The sequence below is a fragment of the Plectropomus leopardus genome, chromosome 17 (genome assembly GCF_008729295.1).
Source record: "Plectropomus leopardus isolate mb chromosome 17, YSFRI_Pleo_2.0, whole genome shotgun sequence".
Lineage (NCBI taxonomy): Eukaryota > Metazoa > Chordata > Actinopteri > Perciformes > Serranidae > Plectropomus > Plectropomus leopardus.
The window spans coordinates 26,760,831-26,788,068 of NC_056479.1; the positions used below are offsets into that span (position 1 = coordinate 26,760,831).

A 27,238-nucleotide genomic window follows, 5' to 3' on the forward strand; every position below is an offset into this window, starting at 1 on the left:
CCCACCTGGACTCTAGTTTCTTGAAGACAGGTGTCTGACTGATGGACATTGTATAAATACAAAACCAAACCTAACATTCCTTGCATTTTCTCAAAAACAGTGGCAGGGTCAGACGTGCAAGTGGCTAAAAATTTTGCTTCACTCAAGAGCCAAAAAACAATCAATAGAAAGACTGGTGGATTTTGAAATCCACCAGCCACAGTTGTAGGTGACCAAAAAGTTATTTTCCAACCCTAATAGTGCAATATTTTTTGTTTTTGGTTCATGTATGACGCAAACTAGTGGGTACTTTTTGCAATAAACTCAAATAAGGTTATTTTTTTTTGCTGGCAATGGGCCTTTTTTATATATTGTTATAATACTGTATCAAACCAAAATAAAAGTCTCTTGGAGACATACCCAAAACCCAACAGGAAGTCCATCATTATGAACGGGGCTATTTTTGTGCTTCTTTGGTATTTACACAGCGTCATGACTTAATAAACTCCTAGAGATGTAACCTCATGGACTTTAAATTTTGTCTCTGCCAACAAAAGACGTTGAAAAGCTGTTGATGACGTGACTTTTTTTTATGTTGTGTTATAATTTCATATCACTTGTTTATTGTCAATATGATAATTTTTTTACAAAGTAGTTACGATTTCTTTCTCTTAGCAGCTTTAATAACCTGATGTCTCCCTCGGGAAGCCTTTTTGTTATGCAACTTTTTCCAGTATTAAGTAGCTCCAAAAGTTTTCAAAGTAGCTTCCCCAACACTGTAAACCTATTGTACCCCTATCAAACAAATGTCAGATCAGGGAGACTAGGGTTGGCTTGCACAACTGTTTTCTGGTCTGTTGAAGATCACAGAAACAAAAATGTCTCATAAAAACCTTCCTTTAGTATAGGGTGAAAGGCATCCATTCGACACAGTTTTTAGACACCACAGACAACATACAGAATAAAAACATGACAAAGTGATAAAAAGATAAAATACAAAAAGTTAAACAATTAAAGTGCTGCAGTGCTAAATCAAGTGTTAAATATGTCATAAATACCAATAAAAAGATGAGATTATAAAAACCGAACCTTAAATAAAAACTATCTAATAACTGCAAATAAATAAATAATAAACACAGGCTCTGAATTGTTAAAACGTGAAACTTTTTTGGTGAGGGTGAGATTTCAGTTTTATAGTACAGAGAGTTTAAATGGACTAAATGTATCATAAAACAGGATTAGATACTGGAAAAGTGCTGCTCCAAATGTTCCCATAGCATTTTGACACTGTGCCAAACAACCATCTGATGTGGCGTTTTGCACAACTTGACTTTAATCACATATCACCCAATTTTAAGAATATCTGTGTACATTAAAACGTATTTATTTATGTCTGAGACCCTAACTTTTCGTTCTAACATAAATAATGACAAAGAAGTGAGGCAAAGAGTGGAAAGTCTGCCAACCAACCCCAGTCTCCCCTGATACTGTCGCTGCAAAACTTTGTGCAAATCCGTAGACAAACACCACCAGAAAAGTACTATAAGTAAGCTATTACATGCCCATAGTTAACAAAGTGAAGCACTGAGGTCTGTGCATTTGGACAAGTTAAAGAAAACTGCGCCCGGTATGAACATGAAGTGATATCCGTTAAGAGTTTGAATTTCTTACCGTTAAATTTTAACTTTCACTTTAATCGGCCTTTTCTCCAACGCTGCACCGGAGCTTCAGCATGTTTTAAATAGTCAAATATAATCCATCGTACCGACCACAGGAGTTTCCACCTCTGAGGGTGAAGCGCACCTGAACGTTACACCCGAGTGAGCGTCTGCCGCCTCTCCCACTCACACACACACGCATACACACCCACACATGCGCGCGCACATACACACAGGTCTGCCTTGTTCCGCCCTCTTCCTCTTTTAAAATCTAATGTAAAATCTCTTCTAAATTCTCAGTAACTGAAAAGAAAATAACTAGAAATAAGTGTTATCAATAACAACAACAACAATAACAATAATAACAAGAAGAATACGAATATTATTATTATTATTATTATTATTATTATTATTATTATTATTATTATTATTATTATTATTATTTATTATCAGGTTAAAGGTTAAGGTTTAGATTTCAGGATGATATTTGCAGACTCCAAGGTGGGAAGAAGTCATTCATTTTCAAATCCCGAGAAGACTTACAAGTCCCAACTCAAGCTCCAGGTCAATGTGTTTTAAGTTTCGAGTCCTTAACAAGTCATGATGCACCCTTCATCAAATGCCATTTTAACAGCAGCGTAATCTAGTATAAGATATTTACAAAATTATTATTATTATTGTTATTATTATTAATAATATTGAATAACTTTATTTATATAGCACATTTAAAAACAGAGTTTACAAAGTGCTTTGACAAACAAGGCAAAGGGGTTCTTGTTGTGGCAATATAACTATAAGGCAAACAATAATGCCAAACTGGGGCCAGACAAAAATTAAGGTCTAATTCTAATATTTAAACAAGAGACTCGAAGTGAAATATATTACGAAGAAGACAGATGATAATAAGAAATGAAGATAACTAAATAAATAAAAACCTGTACCAATAAAAGTAAGAACAATTTGAAACATAAAACCAGTAAACACAGAATATTAATAATAACATAATGCAGGATCAAGACAAAGTAAAAACATAAATCAAAAGACAAATTAAAATTGAAATTAAAATAATGTTTTTTTTTTTTAAATGAATGCTTTTTAAAAAATTCTTATTTGATAACATAAGTTTGTAAAAAAAAAAATGCAACTGTTGGTAATCGTAACAAAGTAGTTTTGACATTGCACTGTTAACCTGTACCAAAACAGAATGAATTTTGAAGATTATGGGATATTTGTCAGATTTAGGATGTTTCTAGGATTTTAGGGTATCTGTAGAACTTAACATTTCTCTAGGATTTTAGGATGTTTCTCGGAAATCAGGGCATTTCTAGGATTTAACATGTTTCTAGGATTTTGGGACGTTTTTAGGATTTTAGGACATTTTGGGCTTAGCTAGGATGTCTGTCAGGGGATGCAGGGGATCCTCAGCTTACATTTTGACATGTATTTTAATGTATATATTACAATGACAATAACAATCCTCAGTGTGAATCACTTTATTTTTATTGTAAATTAGAAATTGGTTAGGGGGCCACCCAGCACACTATCAGGGGCCAGATTTGGCCCATGGGCCATAAGTTTAATATCACTGTAGTACAATTAACAGACATGATTTGTCCCTAAAATGCATTGATATCTAGTCTTTCTAACACAATAGAAGTAGTTTAAGTGTTGTATTAACAGCAAACTTTCTGTTGTTTTTAAGCAGTTAAACATATTCATATAACAACACAGTCCGGCAATATGTTTGTCAAGCTTTCCATAAGGGTAGAGCCATAATCACATTGACAGTTTTCATTATTACCTTTACAAAAAACATGGAGGCTCGTGCATGACCTGTAAATGTCGTTGTCACTGGAAACGTAATGATAGTGCAAGCAGAAGTGTGGGTTGGTGAATGGAAAAAGGTATGGCGCTATATTTAGGGTATTGCTCGACGCCCCCAGTGATGACTGCTGTATGTAAGAGTGTTGGAATAGAATCAGTACTATGTGTGTGTGTGTGTGTGTGTGTGTGTGTGTGTGTGTGTGTGTGTGTGCGTGCGTGCGTGCGTGCGTGCGTGCGTGTGTGGAGGGGTTATACACAGGAAGTGGTTCAAGATATATCAAGCCAAATGAGAGAAAAAGGAACTTAGACCAAGTAATGATGTGAGAAATGCTTGCATGTTAAGTCTCCACTTATGCGTGGACAGAAGCTGCATCCATTTGTCTCTGTGCTTTATTGGTCCCCGAAGAATTGTCTGTGTGAGATAGTTGTCAAATAAAGTTGACAGATGCGCTTCGGCTCCAACCTGAGCGATGAGAGAGGCTCTCTGTCTCTTTCTCTGTTGGTTTATATCTCTCACAGCAGCCAATAAAGCGCTGAGACTGATGGATTTAGCTCCTGTCCAAGCACAAATGGAGACTTTGGAAACAAACATTTTCCACCTGCTTGTCAAAGGTCTGCTACTCTTTTCAGGCAGCCAAACGAGGCTTTGACCACTTCCTGCACACACAGTCTTGTAAACACACTGCCTCCAATTTGTCAAAGGCAACACACATTTCACACTGAGAGGCTATTTGATTACCCCACACCTGTGCACACTCATCCACACTGTCACACAGAAACTCACACTGAGACGAAGCTGAACTGGCTGCACTCTATGTCACGCACGATTTTGATGTGCTGTGAACTCTGTTTAAGGAGAACTAGAGAGCGATTACAAATTGACATGTTGGTAGTGGCTGATACTCGCCCCCACACTCCTATCATCTGATAGTTGCTCAGTTGCCGAGAGGCTTTTGTTGTCATGGCGATAACCAAATTGTGGCCTTCACTGCTAAATGATACTGCAAACAAACTCATGCATCCCACCGTATACTCACAGTGTATTATTCAGCGATGACATTCCCCGGAGGTTAAATTGATGCTGATACATCATTTTGAAGATAATGTATGCCTTATGCTCAAAAGCAAGATATCAGCCTACCCTTGGACTTTAGAGACTTTTTATACACTCAGACTTTTGGCAGCACTTTTGAATAAATGGAGTAACAAACCCTTGAGAAGAAATGTGGAATGTAAGTGGCCACTCACGCAGTATATGTCAATACAAAAAGGTCTGAATGTGTTAGTATGGCAAATACAGCATGTCCATGAGAAGTTTATGATTTATGAAATAAGTTCATGTCAAGTTTGTACAGCCTTTGCCCCGATTACATCGATGTTCATTAAGTTAATATTCACATCTATGAGACAATATCAGACAACAGGCCTCTGGTCAAAGATATGCAAAAGGCTTGTTGTTTTGTTTGAAAATGGTTGTTGTTTAATGTGTCTTTTTGTCTCCTCAAAGTCATTTTTTGTATCTCTTGAAGGTAATTTAATGTCACCTTTAGTGGTTTTGTGTCTCTTTGGGATTGTGACCCTAGCCAACATGTGTTCGAATGACACAATTTCTAACATAGATTCCCTCCATTGTACCATTGTATCCAACCACCTCTCTATGTGATCCAAAACTTTTTCCCAAAAATGGGATCTATAAGCCCCATTTTAAACTTTTATTAGCAATCAGTTATTGCATGGGAATTAAGAATTAAGGAGTAATAGCATAAAATGATTATACCCTATTATACCCTAAATGTCTTATAGAATGACACTGAAATAGCAGATTGGAAAAGTTATGTCGTTTTTCACATTTAATACATTTTTTTTCACTGAGTTTCTTACAATATAAATATATGAATTAAAAAGAAAGTTATTTCCAGTGTATAAAAAAGATTATTAAAAATACATTTGAGGAGATTAGAGTACAAATGAAAAGCCTTCGTTTTATATTACGTCATCTGAGATTATTTACAATTTTCAATTTATATTTTACTTGATCTTACTTAACTATTTACATACTTACTACATACTATGATAACATAATGTTTAAAATGTTTGCAGACCTCCTGTATTCTTGGCATTATATTTGTTTTTGTATTTCGGAAAGTTGTTAATAAAGTTTTGATAAGAAGGCGTAAAAAAAGCTTAAGCTGCATCATTTAAAAAGCTCAGGAGGGCTTCTGTCTGTGCCACGCGACTTATGAATTTAACGGTTAGTATGTTGACTTTAATAAATGTATTTGACGTGATAGCGTTATCGATACCCAGGTGTTTTTAGGAAACTTGATTGTAGAACTTAGATTTGTTCTTGAGGAGTTATTATTTAGCTAGCTAGCTTAGCTGTTAAGCTAGCAACAGACAGCCCAAGCGCATCTGAAAAACATGCGCAGAGGAAAACAATAGACGGCTAACAAAGTGCCTGTAGCTAGCTAAAAACATTAGATATCAGCATGTTAAATGATTATTTTAGCCCCTGTATCTACCAAAGAGAAAAAGATAAGGTTATTTTTGGCTTATACTGGAGAAATTATGACCCCACTGAGTGGTCAGAGCTGAAATACTTCGATATTTTACCACTATTTGATCAAATCACGAGGTAAGATACTTTAGTTAGCTTCTGCCTTTACAGTTTGTCTCGTCACATTAGTCACTAACTTATTTAATAGCCTTAGCTTTATACATATTAGCTATATCTTCAATGTAATGCCCACTTTTGACCTGGTAAACTCTATTTTTTTTAGTTCTGAAGCTTATAAAAACTTAGTGTTGGATTCTTTACAGTGCATCCTGTAAAACAGCAGCTTTTAGGTGTTTTTGTGTTGTTTGCTAACAAACATAACTGAGAAGGAGAGAAAAATATTTAAACTGTGTACTTAAGTAAAGGTACCAATACTACAGTGCAGAAATACTCTGTTAGAAGTAAAGATTACAGAAATATAGCAGATTTAAGGTATACTTTAGTATGAAAATTGATGGTTATCATACTGTGTACATTTGATTATCTCTGGTATTGAAAACAATGCAACTGGACTGAAAATATCACCTATGTTGTAGTTATTCTTCAAAAGGGGGACCTTTTACACTTGCTTTCTGAAAGAAAGGTCTCAAATTTCAATTATAGGAATAAAACTTCATTTTATTTATTTTTGGTAAAAAGCTCTTCTATTTATAATTTCCTTAAAGGTCATTGTAATGATTATTCTGGAAAACTGTGATGCTGTAATATTTTTTGGAGACGGCTATCATACCATGAAAATTGTATAAACTTTATCTGTAAAGTAACTAGTAACTTAAGATATGAAATAATTGAAGTGGAGTAAAAGTACAATATTTGCCTCCAAGATGGAGTGAAGTAGAAGTACAAAGTAGCAGAAAATATAAATTAAAATTGTGCTGAAGTACAATACTTGAGTAAAAGTATCTAGTTACTTTCCACCAATGATAAAAAGTCAACTGAGAGCAATGAGTTGGTTTCCCCATTCAGTCTGGGTGGGACTTAAATGAACTAGCTTTTTTACTCACCTGCTATACTTGAAAAATGATCTGATAAGTCATGGTAAGCTTTTTCTGCTTCGACAGGTGGAACAGCCAAAATGATGAGTGGAAATATTGTCTATGACAAGATCCACTTCAGGCATGACCCAAAGTGGAGTGGCCGCCTGGGGCCTGAAGAGGGGGGCGGGCTGCTGCTCTGTGTGGCCTGTGTCATTGAGATGATTGACAGTGACGATATAGCGGTGAGGAATATATGATAATTTGTTTTTATATCCTATGTGCAGTGTTGGGAAGGTTGCCTTTGAAATGTAATGGGTTACAGATTATTGGTCACTCTGTTAAATGTAATAAGTTATGTAAGTATTTTAATTACTTAAAGTCATGCAGGGTAATAAAGCTGAAAAGACCTAAAAACAGGTGTATAAATGTTGTACTCAATTTTGTCTCAATGGCTTTGCTGATCCGCTTGTCCAAAAATATGTGAAAAAAAAGGTGTTCCTGCATGAACACCAGCAGAATTAATGTTTTATTCAACATATACACTCTTTTCTTTTTTAAAGATCTTTTGTGGGTGAGGCTTTTTTGGCCTTTTTTAGACAGGACAGCTATATTGCTAAAGGGGGAGATAGAGAGGGGATAACGTGCAGCAAGGGGCGGGGGCCGAGGGTGGAATCAAACCCACGGCTGTTGCAGTGAGGACACAGCCTTTGTACATGGGGTGCCTGCTCTACCAGGTGAGCTAGTGGGCACCCAACACATAAACTTTAAACTGTAAGGATTTGTTTTCATAAGTAACCCTTTTGTAATCACTAACATTTTGATTACTCCCTGTTATTTAATTACATATTTTTTTCTCAGTAACTGATTACAGTTAGATTTATTCCATTTCATTTCATTTATTGTATTTATAAGGACAACACACATTAATCAACATTTCTGTAAATTTACCAGTGTTAGGCAAAAAAGGCTAATTTTCAACAGTAGTCCTTTTGCAAGATGTTTTGAAACCTTCAAAATGATAAAATTCATATAACGATGGCAGCAGGACACCATGAAGACAACAACAGCTACAACAAACAGGGCCTCCAAAGACAAAACACAAGCTATGTAAAGCTAGAAGACATAGCAGAACAACACAAAACAAGCATCAACATACAGCTTTTTAGCACAAAATAGCCATGCATGCAGCATGAAGCAACAATACACAACTTAGCGTAGCATGCAGACATGCAGAGCACAAACCACGACAAGAAAAAGCAATTGATGGAGCAAAGATAGATTTTGTAATTTAATTACTGTAAGTAATTGCAAGTTACTAGTTACTCCCCAACACTGCTCCTGTGAATATGCAACTTTCCTTGTACAAATCCATCCACTGTTTGGCTGTATGTTAAGGTATAGATATGTTTGTGTGTGTGTGTGTGTGTGTGTGTGTTGCCGCCAGCATTTTCTGTCTGAGGTACTTTTTAGGCTCGACCACAATATATTTATGGAAAACAGATTATCCTGTTAATTTCCCCTGATGCACAGGCTTTACTTACATTCCCCTATCTCTCTCCCTCTCTCTGTCTGCTGTATAGTCGGTGAGGAAGTCTTTTGCCTTGTCTGGTATCAGTGGGGTGCTGAAGTGTTCTCCAGGGTCCTTGAGAGAGCTTCTCCGACAGGACCAGACAGTCTCTCTGCGTTTTACAGCCTCTCTACTGGGTGAGAAATAGTGATAAATACAGCATGAGATTAGGATGTGAAGGAAGGACTAGAATGATAATCTCTCACCAGTTCTCTCTGTCGTTACATATAGTAGGCTGATAAGTAATAATAATAAGAATAATAAAAATAGGTATGTGTATATAAGGCAACACAATTAGCATTGCACAGATCCTTCATTCTATATTGACCATCACAGACAGCAATGTTTTTTTCTAGACATCTTGCCGGCCTGAGTTTGCTTGTATAATCTTCTTTCTCTAAACTAATCTCCACTGGGTTGGTCCAAAGTCGTGCTCGTGCTGCAGTCACATCACCGCTCTTCTGCAAGGTCAGACTGAACAACGGAAACAGTAGACTTTATCACATTACCTGAGCAGTAAGACGCAGAACTATTCACAATATTCAACATAATACAGTTATATTAAAAAAATAGATTACCACAGATAATAGAGCTGAACTTCTGTTCATTGCTCTTCCTGAATGTCGTAGGCATAATCACAGTACACTCTCTTTCTGTCTGTAGTACCATATAACAGAAATGTTAAATGATTTCCATGTTATGCCATTGTTATTGTTTCTAAAGCTCTGCTGAAACATATGATATCACTAGAGTCCAATGCTGTTGTGTTTAATGTCATGACCGTCACACCTCTTTGATTATGTGATGCTGTCTAAAATCACACACTGAGGTGACGTGATGCCCCTGTTGTTTGGTTCTGTGTTAAAATATAAAGGCCCAGTCAGACAAATTTTCTATGTGAAAAGCAGAATGGTCAACAACACATTCATACTGCTACAAAACACAATTCAACACAATGATGAATGACGAACTGGTACAGCACTCATGTGTCTATCTTGGATGCATTTAAACTCATCAGTATTATGACAGCCACTAATTGAAGCCAGTGACCTTGTGTGATGCTAATGTACAACGAGAGTTGCTTCACTACCCGTGTTGTGGTTGATATTTTACTACCATGGCCAGTACATTATCGTCACCACAATGAATTACTCAGTCTTCTATAAGACTGCAGGTAGAAAGCACTGGTGTGTTAGTTTATAAAATCCTTATACTATACCGCAGTGTGTTTTATAGTGCCATCATCATCAGAGGATATTACTGCGAATATGATATTTAGCTCCTCAGTGGACGAATTTCACTGGGTTATTGCAGCATAACATATTATGACATTTTGGCTCTAATCAAATTGGTGCAGTGAGAGGATATGTGGCAGAGTGGTAAGCCGGTAAAAGCTCTGACCAATATGACGAGGCATTAAAAGAGCCATTACAGTACTTGTGCGATGGTCTGCTGAACTGAGCTTTATGTTGTGTCAATGAGGACATAATCCAGTACAAAATATGCCTTTCATCTCCCCCACTAAAGGTTTTCCTTTTTTTAACATGCTTATAGGTTTGTATTTGCAGATGCACCGATAGAAATAGTATAATTTCTTACACACTTGCTAAATGACATGTTTTTTTTGCTGTTATGTGTTTTGGAAATCCTAAACAAGTTTTGGAAATCCTAAACTAGCAAAACTGATCCAAGACACTTGTGACTGTCACACAGATTACATTTGGGTACAAACCAGAGGTCAGCCGATACTAGATGATTAAATGCTAATATAATAATGATTTTTTAAACAATATTTTCATTGAAATTTTAAGTGCATATAAAACATGTACATCAATGTACAAATATTGTATATATAACCCCTTATATACTGCATTTTATGTCCATTTTTTGTTTTACTTCTCAATATTTTTAATGACTATTTATATTGCCCAGTTCTTTGGTACAGCACTTTGGTCAACCTTGGTTGTTTTGAAATGTGCTACATAAATAAATGTGACCTTGACCTTATACAGTTACACATTCCCACAGAAAAATAAAATGAACAATGACTAACAAAAATAATTATAACAAGAGTAACAAATTATAAATTAACTGAAATACAAAAACAGTAAGATTAAATAATAATAATACATACAAAATATGTGATATATGGCTCTTTGTGGCTGGTGTAGGCTGCACAGCCATTGACCAAGAACGGAAACAAGCTCCACTGATAATGATAGTTTGTAAAACATCCTATCTGCACAAATAAATCTGCCAAACTGATATATTGGTCGATTTCCAGTACAAACTGTAAAGTATTTTCACCTAGACCTTTGTTTTTGTAATTGTGCTGTCTATTTTGTCATGCAACTGTACTTCTTAACCGACTTTGTTCCTTTTTCATGTATGAGTATTCATTTTCAAGCTTCCTTTTTGTCATTATATCTCTGTGTGACCTCAGTGCATTGCAGTGGGTGTGTGCTGCTTAATTCTAGCCTGTCATTACTTTTGGGTCCTTAGGGATGCTTCACACCGTGGAGGACCCAGCCACTCTGGAAAAGGTCGACCAAGGTGAAGAGATGTCCATTTGTGTTTTGGATACTCTTTGTGTACTACTCACATTACACTCACACAAACATAGACACAGACTTTTCATGGAGTTATAATGCAGACAGTGTAAGAGTGCACACACACACACACACACACTAACACACACACAGAGTCACTCTTTATCTCAGAGACACTTACACAAGAACTCTTTTTGTAACTGTGATAATGGTTACTAAGGTGATCTTGCGTTGACTCCACATAGCGGTTTCTAAATTTAACATTTTTTGAAGGCTTTGACCTCATTTCACATGTTGATATTCTTTCCATGCGGTGCAGTACCTTTTCTCTTTGTATTTAATGATTAGTTTAGGCTGCTATATGCAGATTTGTCAGACGCTGGCCTCACAGCGAACTAGCTGTTTTTAGCGCGCAGTCGGATTTGTCTCACTGCAGCGAAGTCTCTCAAAATGCAAAAATGTTTTGCTAAGTGCAAATGACAGAATGATTTTATGGTAGCTGTCTTAAAATGCCTCAGGGACCACTTTGCTGTAATAGTTAGTAGAGTGCTTAAAATTTGACACTGCTTGTGCTCTTTGCACAGAGAATGTGTGAAGAACACATTATGAAACTCATCTGAGCCATATAAATAATGCATCCTTAATGTATGTGTGTGTGAGGAGAAACAAAGAAGGGGAAAGCAAGCCGAGAATATTTCAGGACCTTTAACATCAGCTAAGCAGTCATGCAAAGCAGCTAATTTAATGAGAGCTTTGGTGTTACCAGAGAAGTACCTGTCTTCCTTATGGCTATGACATCCAAAATAATATGGGCTGTTTGTAGCATACCATGACATCAGAGTGTATGGAAACAAATATGTGACACGAGTACCTGAACTCTTAAAAGCCACTGAAAACTTTATATTGATGTTTAAACACCACTGAAATAATAACATTGAAATCCATTTATCTGAAAGTTTATCTGATTAAAAATTCAGATGAAATAAAAAAATCATGTTTTACAGAAAAGAAAGAAAGAAAGATTTAGGTTGCTCAAATTTGGTCAGATTGGTATCTAAAAATGCAAGTTAAAGAATTTTCAAATAGCAACATTGCAGTTACCCAAGGACAGGATAGACAATTTAGCCTGAATGTTTTGACCAATCAAATTTTACCAATGTCTTATTTACATTTTTTTTTATCTGAATTTGACCAATCATGTTTTTTCTTATTATGAACTTGAATATTTGGATCAGAATTGTGAACACTGAAAACAAGAAATCAAATTTCATACCATACTTTCTAAGAGTTAAATTAAGAACAATTACATTCATATACATGCTTTTAAAAATGCTATGAAGTGAGTTTTCCTCTTTTTAAGAATTGCAGATATTTTCCTAGAAAAGTGGAAAGCTGTACTGAACTGTGATGTTTATTTAATGAATGTTTGTTGTTTGATGTTTGCGTCTGTCTAAATGCATGCGTTTTTGTGTTTTTATGTTTGTCAGTGCTAGTTCAGCTGCTTTTGGAGCTTCAGAGCGAGCTGTCATACCGTTTTGTTTTGGATGAAATACAAAACCAGGTGAGATGAACACATTTACAGACATGTAGAGAAATAGCACCTGCTCATTTGCACATGCAGGCACAGAACAAGCATCAACATCTTAAAATATTTAACAGCACTTGTGAAATTGACAACATATCCCACCCAGGGTTGTTTAGTAAACACACAGTGCGCTTGTCTCCCTTTTACTGCTGTTGTGGCACACCTGGGAGAGGCAGTAGTGTAAAAGCTTCATTCATCAGCCAACACTGCAGGTGGAGAACTTAAAAGCTGTGTGTACTGATGTCAGAAAGGTGTGACGCAAGGTTGAGGTGCAGACAGGTATGATTAATCTGATTAGAACATTTTTAAAGAAAATCTATTTTTGAAACCAGCTTTTGATTAAGCAAGTATTTAATATCATCTGACTACTGGAAAGGTACTAGTTTGAAAGAAGTTTTATACAGCTGACCCACAAGGGGGGTTTTGAAAATCCTACATAATACATCATAAGTAAAAGTGTACTGATCACCACTGATTTTTCATCAACATTATCTATTTTGTCATTTGTCTTAATATTTTTTTCTGTATTTCTTTTCATTTCTGATTGCAATATCATAGACTCTGTTTATCTAATTTCTGGGCCAATGTACAAACGTGCATGAAAACAGCCTGACCATGTTTATTTAAGTTTCTATATAATGTTGCTTATCTATTATTCCAGCTGACTTTGGATGACAGGCTGGTTACACCCTGGACAGGTTGCCAGACTATCACAGGGCTGACACATGACCCTCATTCCCACTGCATAAAAAAACCTGCAAACACCTGCTAACATCTGGCTTTTTAATGCAATGAGAACGCATACGATCGGCTTTCACACCCGTGTCAATGACTCTGCAGTAGTTACAGGGTTTTATCGCCTCCGATGAGCATTGATGGGAATACAACCCCTGGGTGAATGTGCTAATTTCACCCCCTTAACCGGTGAGATGCAATGGCACGGCGTCACTAATTACCCTCCGTCTCCTCCTAAGCAGCGCTAAAAAACATTATTCCAAGTTATTCTGCACTGAGTTTGAAAATGGGACTGAGTAAGTACAAAATATATCAAGAGAAGAAACCACTGAAAAGTTTTCTTCCTGCTTTCTAGCCTGACCGTGACGTCTCATGGACACACCAACAAATCATCCCACACACACACTGGCAGAAAGGCAGACTCATGTGCTCCACGGGTGTGTTCACTAGCAGTGGGAATGCAGTCGATCACTGGTATTTAGCAAGTTTACCCGTGTTTAAAAAAACATGCATAGGGTGATAAGGACAGACAATGATTTATGCTCACATTCACACCTACAGACAATTTACAGTCAGCAATTGTGGCTTTGGACTGTGGGAGGAAGCTTTTATTGGTTTTTATTTTCCCTGTGCAGATGAATGGTGACCTTAATGTAAAGGATTTCCAGCACACCTTCAGCTTTTTGGGGAACCTCATGGAAGCAGTCCCCAACGTGGCCCAAAGACTGGTGACTCAGTACGGTAAGACACTGCATCAGACACACAGTCACATCTTACAGTTAAATATGTATGTGTATACAAAGGGAAACAGCTGTTTTTTCATGTGTATTGATACTTTGTCATGGCCCCCACACTCCCAGCTGATGGTTGTCCATCGATCAGTGTCAGGCCAACAGTGAGTGTCTGTTGTCCTAGTGTTTGCAGTCTGTACAGCACCGTTGGCACCTGTTGGCCCTTGATGGCCCTTTTTGGCCCTTGTTGGCCCTCGTTGGCCCTTGTGGGCTGTTTTTTGGCTGATTCAACATGTTGAATTGGCTTCGCAGACGGTGGAGTCCATTGGTGAATGCAATCACTGTGATTGGCAGTTCAGCTTCGTGCCAAGAAGAGAAACAGAGGTAACGGAAGCAAACAAATGACCAAAGTCAGAGGGGTGGATGTATTAAAAGACCTGGACACAGCATGAGTCACAGGTGGGACCCTGTTCATTTGTATGAAAGTTACTCAGTGGCACATTGAGCCAAAAAAGCTAAATTTCCATGGTATGTAATTATACTGATGCTCAGCACATCAGTGTAATCTAGTGCAAATGCACTAGAGACTTGCAGGCTGAGCTGGCTTCCTCCCTGTTTAGCGCTCCACTAACTTGAAGGGGAATAAAATTTCTAAATGTGCGGGTCCTCTGTACTTTCCAAATGTTATTGGACTGAATGGATCAAATCCATTCATTCCAATGAAACGAGTCATTTAGCGGGTGTTGTGATGCTCGAAAAAATGTATCCACTGATTTGCAGATGTCTCTTTCTCAATGTAAGTCTATGAGAAAAATACTTTATGAGCCCAGTGGCATCATGAGACAGACTCAGAGGCTGTAATTCCACTTCCAAAGTCCACTTTGGTGTTGGCATTCCTTTTTAGGATAGGTGATCAACAGGCATAGCGCTTGGAAATATTGTCAGCATTTCAGTTTAATGATACTGGGCAAAAAGGGTGATTTATTAACTTATTTAGTCACCAACAGATTGACATTTAGAGAGAGATAAATTCTTCTTTGTAATAGAGATAGAGAATCCATTAAAAAACTTGGTATGGGACAGTGTTAAAAATTGCATGTGAGTTAGGAACAGGTCAGATCTCAGAGGGCTCATCATGCTGCGACATGTCTCATGTGTATCTTCACTGTGCCATAAAAAAATAATGAGACGCTGAGATCCAAAAATGTATTAGAAGCATTACAGTTCACCTCAAATTGAAGAGAAGGATATGAAAGAATATTTAATTTTCAGCATCCCTTTGTTCTCTCTGCACCGGGATATCCACAATTCAATCATGAAAGCCTATTTTGACCTTTTCAATAATATCCCTAATGCATAGAAATAACTCTACTGTGTCCACTTTAGAAATAGTCTTCCCTGTGCTGTGCCCAATTCCACTCCTTCTGCTTCTGAGGGATATGAAAAAAGTCTCAAAACTGTATTTTTTTATATCCGTCCCCCTGCACTTTCTCAATTCAATCTCTCTAGCTGCTATGACCTTTTCAATTACGCTCCAGCTGCATTGAGATAAGCGTGCGGCGCCCATACTTAAAATTCTATCTGCATTACCAATCCCATGCCATCTCTTGCTGAAAATAAAAAAAACTCTACAAAAGTTGCCAATACGTGTTCCTCCAACCTTTTTCTGAAATCCCCCATATATATAGATATTTTTGTATCTTTATGTACAATTGTGCAGTGTGGTGAGGCACAACAATAATGCACCTAACCACATGCCCCACACACACACACAGATTTAATCTCTGCTACAGCCACCTGTATGATGTCTTCTTACTGAACCATTACGCCACTCTGTTTAAAGGGCGTTGTTAATCAACTTCAGCGTGCGTGTGTGTGTTGCAGCGTGTTTATGTCACGCCTGAGTGCTTGTTTTTACAGGCAGTGTGAGCCAAATAAGCAGGCAGAATTTTTGCTATGCTACATGTGTCCACCTCCCCATGTATTTTCATGAGTTTTATAAGCTTCCCTGAATAGCCAAAGGTAGCGGTGGGTTGTTGTGATGCTGATGCAAGATGCGGGCTGCCACTATTGACTGTGTGCGCCTGTCTGTGGCCTGTCACTCAACAAGTCTCTGTGGGGCTGTTTGGACTAATGACAGCGGCGCGGCAATGACAACACGAGCCCAGAACGCACGGCACATTTCGCTCGCTCTGTGACTCGCTGGCTGCCTGTCTATCTAACTGATTAACCTCTCTGTTTTTCTCACCCCTTCACTTTTCTCTGCCTGATTCTGTCTTCTACTCTCTCTTTATCTTCCGTCCTCCCTCTCTCATTTCTGCATTGCTGGTGTCTTCCTCCCTTAGGTCCTAACTGAGGAGAGGAAACAGACAATATAAGGGCGCATGGAGGAGAGGGGAAGCATTAATGAGATAAGGAAAGAGGGAGGCAGACAAAGATAACAAGGGAGATAAGGGAGGGAAAGGACAATAGTACATGCTGCAGTGTTTCTGTCAGGTTCAGAGCTCCAAAACTCAACAGTTAAGGACATAATATCTCCGATAATATGAGGCAGAGGGAGGTATTTAGGTGGGCCAAACATTTTATTTTTGAGAACATCTGCAAGCTGGAAGTGTGAAAAGCCAGAGAAGGTTTAGTTAAGCAGGCTCAAGCAAAACAACAGAGGAACACTGCAGAAAGCAGATCACAAGACAAACAGAGAGTGGTAGTTCACAGCATCACACTGTGACTGCGAAACAGTAAACAAGGCAAACGGAAATGAACCTTTGGTTTTTTTTCTGTTAAAGAAAGCAAAAAGAAAAGCGTTAATCTTTTTCCTTTCAGCTCTTTGTGCGTCTGTCTCTGTGTTTGTGTGCATGCGTCATAAAATGTGTTGTTAAACAGAAGCAAAGCTTTTTATTTTCCACCCATCCTTTCTTATATTGTATTACTTCCATTTCTGTTCTCTGTTTGTGGAGGTCTTATCTCCCTCCTCCCCCTTTCTCCCTTCTTCACTCTCTCCTTCTCTCTCTATATGCCTGGCTCTCATCTCAGCCGCCTCATATATTTTGGTTTAATCAAACATGTCTGGGAGCCTCTCCTGCCTCACACGGGTTTTGATCTGCTTCACAGAGCAGCTGGGCTTGGGCTTGGCTCTCCTCCTCTGTCATCTCTTTCTCTTTCTCTCTCTGTTCTACACTCTCTGGCTCTTTGTTCCTTCGTCTCCTTCCACCTCCAGGGCACCCCTTCACTTAAATGCTGTTTATTCCTCTCTCCTCAAAGACGCTCTTTTGCACTTGTTTCCTATCTCTCTTCTCTCTCTCTCGAGTCACTTCTGTTTGTGTCTGACTCGCCATCATGAGCACCCTTATTTAATCTCAGCTTTTGTTCTCATATAATTTGATAATAGCCACATAAAAATAGTACTTCTGTAAAACTTCAAATAAAAGCCTGGTCCCAATTAAATGCCCAGTCCCTTTCACAAATCGGTTGTGGCTTAACATTTTGACATATAAATGCCTGTCTAAATTAGAGGCTCTAAGTTCTGTGGATGTATAAAACGAGGTTGTTGGCTACCTGCTGGAGTTAACGTCAGTTAGCTGCGTAGATTACGCATACAAATATGTATTTACTGTGTGTTTAAACTTTGGTCAGTATGGACATACTACTCACATTGTTAGCTTGGTAAGAGTCTTCACAATTCAAGTATTTATTTAATTAATTTTACTGATACCATGAGCGCCAAAGAAGATGGTATTATTGGTAAATGAGAGAGACGCAAAAAAATAAATGTGGAAAACTATTTTTTAAAAAGTTAGAGAAAAATCTTGTGTGAACTATGTTGCTAATATTGTATTTAAAATTCCTTTACACAATGAATATAATTTTTAAGCTATTTTTTCAGGTCATTTCTCGGTTTGTTTTTTTTTTTTGTAATTTTTTCAGTTTTACTTTTTTTTTAGTTCTTTGACAAATTTTCAGGTCACATTTTATACTTTTCACAGATTTCTTACCAATTTCTTGGTCATTTCTATGTTGCTCATTACCTTCTTCCCATGTAAAAAAAAAAAAGTCATTTTGTGTTAAAAGAATTGAAAGCCCATCACATGTACAGTAGATGCCTGTCCCGAGCCTATTGAGTTCAATGATTTAAGAAAATAATAGCCTGGGCTATTACTTTAAGTTTTATGGTAATAATTATTATAGCCATTTAACACTCAAGGTCATCTTGTACCTGATTAACAAAGCTGAGTTGTTAAAAACATTTTTTTATACCACTGTGCCAGCACATTCATTCTTGTGTGGTATTGCAGGCCTGTTTTTTTGACTTCTTCTGCTGCTGTTGGTGCATCATCTGACCAGTTTCGTATTGTGTGTATGTGGTCATGAGCAGAAAGTTGCAATTTGCTCACTGAGCTATAATAGAAGGATGATTGAGAATCAGTCCGCTGTCTGCACTGTGTCCTACTATTCTCTCAGTGCAAACACATACTGTTGTGCTTCTTCTGTCTTCATTCAGTGTATCATTTATTGTAAATTATTGATCATTTTCGAGATACATTCTTTGCAAATGCTTTTGACTATATTGCAGTAATTTTAATGCTTTTCATGTTTCTCTATAGTCATTTATTTATGTTTATGCACAGATAAAAAAAGCTGTAAAATGTTTCAATTGATTCTACAAGTAACCAAACTTGCATGACTGGCCTCTGTAAATGAATCTGTCAGAAACTACATTTACATAGACACTTCTTTTTATTTGTTTAATTCACTATGAACCATGGAATTACTTAATTAAACTGTTTATTTTTCTTAATGGAGTTTGGGATCTCAGTAGTTAATTGGGGTGTGACTTAGTGTTTGGTGCAAGTTCAGTCAAGTGGGAGGAAAAAAATACATTAGGTCATTTTCATTTATCTTGAACAAACAGTAGTAGAAGACAGAGAAAGTCCTCCTGCTGAGAACTGAGGTAACATTTTGTCTCTTTTGGTCAACCATTTTCATTGTCAAAATGAAGACCATTTAAATAGTTGAGAATTACACTGCAAAAATTGAGTCACAACAGGAAAAAAAATAAAAAGCATCTTGTTTGATATGAGATTGAAAATACAAAATAAAAAGATTAAAAAAATAAAATGTTTGCATTAGGAGAAATGTTACATTTAATTCCACTTTGGCTGTATGCCAATGTAAATGCCAGTTTTAGTAATTGTGTTATCTGGGTCTGCTATGGTGTCCAAAGGCAGTTTGAAAGCGGCAGGGGGTAAGGAGTAGTTTTTTCCTCATCCCTGTGATCTGGGTGATGCCTTCAAATGTGCATTAGCATATTGGATGTGCTTTCAATTACATACCCTATAACAGCAGAGCAGCAGCGAGGCATCAGCCTCCTCTTACTGACAGCTTTCTCTCTTTGTTGCTGTTGTCCCTGAATGGCCACCCGCAGGCTGGTCTTCCAGCTCTGGCTTTTGAGCTTGCCATATTTAACTGACACCAATCTGCCTGCTGAGTTTACCTAATCATATGGTGTGTACAGCTGAAAGTTTCTCAGCAGGGCTCACGCTTGTGTACCTTAGTTCTACATTACGTGCATCGTTCTATATACCTTGTTTTCTGGATGTGGCTACATGCACCGAACAGTGACCCCCACACTGTGATGCTCAGGCATGACTACACAAACATTACAGCCCAATAGAGCGGTGAAGGGATGACATATTTTTGTAGACCAACCAGGAGGTTGGCATCGCACTTGTTCCCTCGTCAAAACCTTATGGGATCTTTGAATGGGACTTTCGATTATCGCCAAAAATAAGCTCTGTGACGAACACGAATTTATGATACTTACAAGTTTCCTTCAGCATGATAATCTTAACAGATGTCATCACTTCTCTGTGTTTTGAGGCATAAATGAAATCGCCAAAAGCAAAAAGCTATTGTTAGGCTATACACGGACTACAACGTTATTGTAAAGTATGGTAGCCTTGGCCACTGTTAGATGACTGTGACATTTAATTTTAAAGCGCTTTGGGTTTTTGCAGGATGAGAAAGGTGCTATACAAATGCAAGCCAATTTACTATTAGTGTAATTTCCTCCACTGGTTGAGTTATGCGTTTGACTGTTGGTATGTGGTGTGTCTGGATTACAGAAAAGTTACCTTCCAAATCTTCATGAAACTTGGTGGAAGAGTTTAGCTTGGGCTAAGGAAGAACCCATTACATTTTGAAGCAGAGTTGGATGGTGAGATAGGGCATTTGGCCTTGGCGGAGGCCTGTGAGTGCCCTTTTACTTATTTAGGAGATACTAATGCCTGAAGGACTGTATGCATGGGGAGAGTGTTTTCTGTCAGTCTAAATTCAAAAATCATTGTTAGGTACGGCTTCTTTGGACATTTTGGGGTAAAAACGATATTTATGTCAAAGAAACTAATTCTGTGTTATTGTAAAGTCAAGTAGTGTACATGCACATGAATGCTCTTTCTCTCTATTTTGCAATTCAGAGTTGAGTCTGAGTTTGGCTCTCCCTCCCTGCATCTGTCTCATACTTTGGCTTTCTCTCTTTCACTTATTCAGCCTTTTTACTTCTACCTGTCTCTTCTTATCTTTCTCTTCTACGCCATCACTCTCTCCATAAGTGTCTCTTTGTCTTTCTCTCTTCCCTTCTTGCGAATCTGAATCATGCTCTCTGTCAGAGAGCCAGCCTCGGAGTCTTTGGCTCCTGTCTGCCGGGCTCAGAGAAGAGACTCCTATCCCTCCACTTTGTATTTTTTTTTAATCTCCTTTTCTTCCGCCTGCCATTTTACTGCGCTCTCTCCTCAACAGCCAATCTTCAATCCTTTCATCTTCATGGCAACTTTCCCTTCAGCATTGGCTCCAACTATTGTCTGTCACGGCTAAAGAGGTTGTTCAGGTGAAATTCACAAACACACTTTGTTCCCAGCGGTTTGCTGCATTTCCATGTTGTCATCTCATTGTTTTTTTTGTTAATCTGCGCTTCTCTCACAATATCTTTCCTTTAACTCTCCCCTGGGAATCTTTGTCTGCTCCCACCGTATCTTTATATATAAGCATTTGTAAGACACAACTCGATCAAACGCAGCTTACTTGTTTTGTTGTATTTATATGTAAGATATTTATTTGTTGTGGTTGTGCCGACCCAGTTTCCACACGATAATATGTTCTCTTCTTTGATTCTTTGTGTGAGAAAGGGGTAGGGATATATAAGTTTTACTTCTGCCTTCTTCTTTTCAGGCACTGTACTTTGTTACTTTGTTTTGTCATCTGTTTTAATTTTTGGTTTGAAATGAAGTCATTCATTGTTGAATTTTTCTGTTTATTTATGCGTGTACTCATTAGTCTCCCATCTCTGTCCACCAGTGCCCTTGCTGGAGCACTTGTGCTCTGCCTTGTTTTATCCAGATGAAGCACTGAAGGCTTCTATCCTGCATGTGTGGCTCAAACTGTTCGGGACAGCCGGGGGCTCGGTAGCCCAGTCGTTGCCTGTCGCCATCAGGGACCGAGTGTGCATCCTGTTGCTGCAGACCTTGGCCAATGCCAGCTCTGCCCAACTTATCAACAACTGCATTGGTGAGAAAAAAAACATCTGTCACTTATTTTATTTAGCTCTCTTGAGCAAAACCAGGATTTATTCTGAATTAAATATTCTTCTTGAGCTGAAAGTTTCATGATCACGTGTGTGTACTGTAGAGCGAGTTGTGTGACTTTTGAGGGTTTTTTTTTAAACTTTGTAGAAGCATACTTTTTTCAGAATAACTGCATAAGAGTGTACTTGAGAGCATCATTAGCTGCCTGGTTGAAAAATTATTGGCCTCATTTAAATTTATTAGGCTTTAGTGAGATTGAGTTTCCATCATCTAAAGGTTTGAAGTTGTTGAGATCAGTACAGCATGCTTAGCTAAGGCATGCATGAAAAATGCAATTTGCAAGTTGTTATAGGAGGAGGATGTTATTAAAAATGGATGAAGATTTTGAGCTGAGCACAACAGCAACTAGTTTGGGGACAGTCTATGGGAAAGGCTGTTCTGAATTTGTTGTACTGTATGAAACATAACCTCCCTCCCAGCCTTATGGGAGAGAATTAAGATGAGGACTAATATGGTGTGGACTAAAAAGAGGAGTAAAAGACTTTATAGCGACGGTATCAATTATGTCAAATTTTATGCAAAAATAGTCACTTTTAGAACAAAGCGAGTTCGCTAACAATTCATTATTAGAGGTCTTGACTAGTTGGTACGGCTTATTAATAATGAAACAGAGATGTTTTTATGTCTCTGCGCGTGCAAAAGCCGTGGCCGGTGACATTATATTTTTAGTTGGTCTGTCCATACATCCGTATGTCCCGATCACATGAATGCATTATCTTAGAAAAGGGCTCGTGGGAATTTCTTTAGATTTGGCACAAACATCCACTCAGACTCAGCGATTAGCTGATTGAACTTTGGTGGTCATAGGTCAAAGGTTAAGGTCGCTTTGACCTTGTCTGTCTCATTCTTGTAAATTTGATAGCTCAGAAACAGCGTAAGCTAATTTCTCAAGATTTGGCACAAACATCCACTTGGACTAAACACATTAACATTGTGAGTAATGTAGTCATACTGAGAAAAGTTTATACATATATACATTTTTTATGGGTGATCTAAGAAGCTAACTAACGTTATCTAACATTATCTGGTTTTTCTACATCTAAATAACTTATATAAAAATGAACTGCATGGCAACCAGACAAGGCCGCTAATTGAAACTGGTCTTTATTTGTCAAAATGTGCAGCCACACCCGGCTTGTAAAAGGGCCGGGGTATTAATGAGGACTTTTATTTGAAGTTTTACAGTAGCCACAAGGTCAGCTTCACTTTAACATCACAATATTCTGCAAAAAAATTTTCTGGCCATTGTTTAACTTCATAACTCAGGAAGAGAAGTTGAGACATGTGGTCAGATAATGAATTGTTGACACTAATCTTGGGTGTCCACCTTGGAACTGTGCTGATTGTAGAGATCTTCTGTGCTGCCAGGGGGGAAGATGTGTGTGAAGCATCCATGTTTCACAGACATGGAAGTAAACTGTAAACTGTAACTTGACTGGTTTGCGGAGGCATACAACCACGAAGCGGTAATTCTGTTTTGTATTTATAATGGCTCACAGGTCATGAAATAACATGCCCATCATTATCTGTCTCTGTGAAGATCCAGAATCTACTTAAGGGTGAGGCTAGATGGAGAAAGACGAGGGATTATACTGAGATGAAAGACTTGCTATCTTGTAGAAATTTTGAGTTATAAGGATAATAGGCTCGCCGGCGTGTGCAGAGAGTGATAACCACAGTGGAGTTATTGAAAAGGAAATAGAGTCATTATCCCCTAGAAATTTGAAGTTGTTTTATCACAGTATTAACTTGAGAAAGAGGTGGGATGCACTGTGGGCTTGGAATAGAGGTGCAAGTTTGTTTATTCCAGCTTTTAGAGCAGCTGCAGTTGAGCTTTTTGCTGTTGTTGTTTGTGTTATTTTGAATTGATTTAATCTTAATAAGCTTACCCTCACCAGCCCTGGTGAGAACACCAACATGGTGGAATTAAACAGGATTATTATTCTTTTTCTTCACTGCTGTTTTATAAACAGTGTTGACGACATTTCCATGACAAGAAAATATGCTTTTTCTAATGTTTAAAAATGATTGTTTGTTTCGTGTTTTATTACTTTGTCTCCAGATGGCTGGAAAGGAAAAGAAAAGCAGTCCAGCTGTGTAACATTTAATTGCCAATTATATAAATTTTTATTGCATTGTGTGTTAGAGTTTGTCTTTGTATACAGTTTTTTTTGGCCCTAATATGTTTTTGAGAAACTTAAATCAGTTTTGCACTATTAGAGGGGTGTAATGGAGGGCCTCTGTGGACTTGTGTGTGTGTGTGTGTGTGTGTATTTGTGCTCATCTGTTTTGTAGGAGGATACTTGGTTGGACTTTGTTAGATGTTTATTAGATATCTTTATTGTATCTGCTTTTTGTCATGCTAATTCTTCCCAAGGTTAACCAAGGAATGCCTTGAGGGAATTTCCTAAAATCATCAAACATCCCTCTGTACTAGTGGATGAACAGATAAGATTTTGGTAATCAGACGTCACTGTGACCTTACATCTGTCCCATTCTTGTGAACGTGATATCCCAGAAATGCTCAGAGGGAATTTCTTCAAATTTGGCGCAAATTTTCACTAAAAGCCATGACAAACCAAGCTGACATGCGAGAGCAGCGGCAATAGCCCCCTGCTGTGTTGCCTCAAGTCGGCGTGTGTCGCCATATAAGTTGCACAACAACAAACCAACAGCAAACCAGCATGTACACTCTGTGCCTGCATGAGCGGAGATACCCCTCATACCATCAGATGGCAGTCGTCTGTATTCATCATTCGTAAAGGGAAACTGGAAGATCGCCAGTTAGCCAGCTAATGCTTTCTCAGCCAGTTAGCACATTAATAACACAATCCAATTTTGAAAAAATAAAGCATATTTACTGTGTGCCAGTGGACAACACAAACCAACAGGAAACGTTTGTGAGCTCAAGAAGAAAAGCAATCTTATCTGATATAAAAAGTTTGTGTCAAACTCACTGTCTCTTCAAGTGTTTGTTTACATTTTTCACTTCTGTTTCTCTTCTCGTGTGCGTGAGCTTAACAGCTAATCAGAGTGATTTCATTCACTGATGGGCTCCGCGACCTCTTATGCCGATTTAACATGCTGAATCGGCTGAAAAAAAAGTCGCATTGTTGGCCCAATGTGAGCCGAGTGTATGACAGCCTTAAGACTCAAAGATGAACTTATAAATATGGAATGGTCAAACGTCACTGTGACTTCAAATCCGACCATGCTCATTAATACGATATGTCAGGAACGCCATAAGGGAATTTATTCAAATTTAGCACAAATGTACTTGTACTTTTATATATTTTATCCCCATCGTGCTTTCTATTTTGTGAAACAAATAGACTTAACGAAACGTCCACAATAATTCAAGGCTGAATTGATTAGCATTTGATGGTCAAAGGTCACTATGACCTCACAACACACGTTTTGAGCCACAACTCAAGAATTCAATGCCTAATTTTGACAAAATGTCACACAGATGTCTGAAAGGATAAAATGACAATGTGATGACATTTGATATCCAAAAAATTCAAAGGTCAGCTTCACTGTGTCATCATACACTAATGTTCTGCAAAAAATCTTTTCTTGCCATTACTCATATCTCAGAAACAGAAAAGGAAACATCTGGTCAGATGCTGAATTGTTGATACTTATCTTGGGAGCGCACCTTGAAACTGTGCTGATTGAATAGATCTTCTCTGCTGCCGGGGGGGAAGATGTGTGTGAAGCAGCCACATTTTGGGATTTGTAGCTTCTTTGTAGCAATTCATATTTGAAGTTTTGTTTACTGTCATGGCTGCAGATGAGTCTGGACAGAAATGGATGTAAACTGAAACTCGCCTGGTTGGCGGAGGCATACAACTATGAAGCGATAAGTCTAGTTTTATTGTTGCAGAAGCAGTTCATAAGTGCATGTCATCATGACTGTATCTGTCCCTGCTACTTGTCTAAGCCCTTGTTATTAGTGTGTTAGGATTTATATTTATGTTAGAGGTTTGTCATCAGTAAGTTTTCACACTTTTCCCTTCATCTGTTAGGCCTGCTGTGGCTGCTGGTGCAGCAGGGAGAGACGGTGTCTGTCCTGATGAGCTGCCCCGGCGATCAGATCAAGTGCCATGAGAACCAGAACATCTACGCCAACAACAGCCAGACCCTCAGCCAGAACCAAGAGCAACAGTCCCCTGACCAATGCCCTCTGCCTCTCATACTGAAAAAGGTCTCTGTCCAAACATCCTGCTCCCACCCCCAAGACCCGCATTCTGACACTGACGATAATCATAACAAGAAGTCCTAATCCTGGATTAATGTGCCTTTGAATAAGGGTTCAGGGAGGCTTTACCCCGGACAAATATTTGCGCTTCGTGTCTGGGAAATCAGTGTGTAGATTACATCTGGTTTGATTTTCTCAGTTATGACTCACATTACAGCACAGCTCGTGACGTTAGCATTTTTGGTGGGAGGGTGGGGGGTGGGGGGAATCACCATTGTGTGTTGAGTTGTTATAAAATCTAACTCTGAACTAAATAATCACTCAAATCTTAATTATCTCCACAATCATAATTATATGCAGTTTTTCCATTCCACTAAATAAATTTACTGTTTTAATCATACACAACTCTGAAACTACAGGGAACTTGGAAGGGCAAAAGATTTAAGAAAACAAACTCAAGAGTCGATGAAGCTGCAAAGAAAAACAACAGTAAATATGCTGCACTAAAACTAATCAAGAAAAAAACATACATATCTCACAGCTGAGTCCCTAACCAATGAGATAACTTAGTTTTCTTAGTCTTTCCACATGCCGAATTGTTTAGTGGTTGTTGTTGGCACTGAGTGAAGTCATATACAGGACACCAAGTCTTATGGAAAGTGTTTATAAGTAAGAAAAAAATCCATATGCATATATATAGATCACATTTACGTCACTCATAAAGACAAAGTTAATCAGTAGAGACTCATGATTGTAATTTTTATATCAGCATAGGACAATAAACCAATCCTTTGTGGTTTAGACATTTTTTAAAAGATTTAATGTCAGAAATCATAAAAACCTGACAAATTTACCAAAAAACTAATTTTTTAAAGATCATATCCAAACCCCTTACTGCATGTTATGCTGTGATCAAGCCCCCCCCCCCAAAAATGAGGCCTGACCCTATATGACCCTACACAGTTGTTGTCCAAGCCTGCACCAAGCCCAACTCATGGCAGCTTTGGGCCTAAACCTGATTAAAACAGGGTTTCTACAGAATATATATAATATTATATATATATATATATATATATATATATATATATATATATATATATATATATATATATATATATATATATATATATATATATATATATATATATTAATCGCACGTACAAATTGCCCTGGATATATTTACATGCAAGGTCGTATTAAAAATGTCATCAATGTAAAACATTGATGACAAGCTAAGG

At 37.8% G+C, this 27,238-nt stretch overlaps 2 protein-coding genes across 2 annotated transcripts in view; one reads left to right on the forward strand and one right to left on the reverse strand.

The window, feature by feature from the left end:
• The window catches only part of LOC121956304 (ankyrin repeat and fibronectin type-III domain-containing protein 1-like), a 28,513-nt gene extending 26,721 nt beyond the window's left edge, over positions 1-1,792 (reverse strand). Inside the window, exon 1 of the mRNA XM_042504447.1 lies at positions 1,651-1,792. The gene's annotated coding sequence lies outside the window, so the exon portion shown is untranslated. The remainder of the gene's footprint in view (positions 1-1,650) is intronic.
• Positions 1,793-7,093: 5,301 nt separating this feature from the next.
• Positions 7,094-27,238, forward strand: part of LOC121957230 (meiosis inhibitor protein 1) — an 81,283-nt gene continuing 61,138 nt past the window's right edge. The window contains exons 1-7 of the mRNA XM_042505769.1: positions 7,094-7,237; positions 8,576-8,699; positions 11,065-11,115; positions 12,599-12,672; positions 14,067-14,172; positions 21,513-21,722; positions 25,828-26,006. Of these exons, the coding sequence (XP_042361703.1) occupies positions 7,094-7,237; positions 8,576-8,699; positions 11,065-11,115; positions 12,599-12,672; positions 14,067-14,172; positions 21,513-21,722; positions 25,828-26,006 (888 nt within the window). The remainder of the gene's footprint in view (positions 7,238-8,575; positions 8,700-11,064; positions 11,116-12,598; positions 12,673-14,066; positions 14,173-21,512; positions 21,723-25,827; positions 26,007-27,238) is intronic.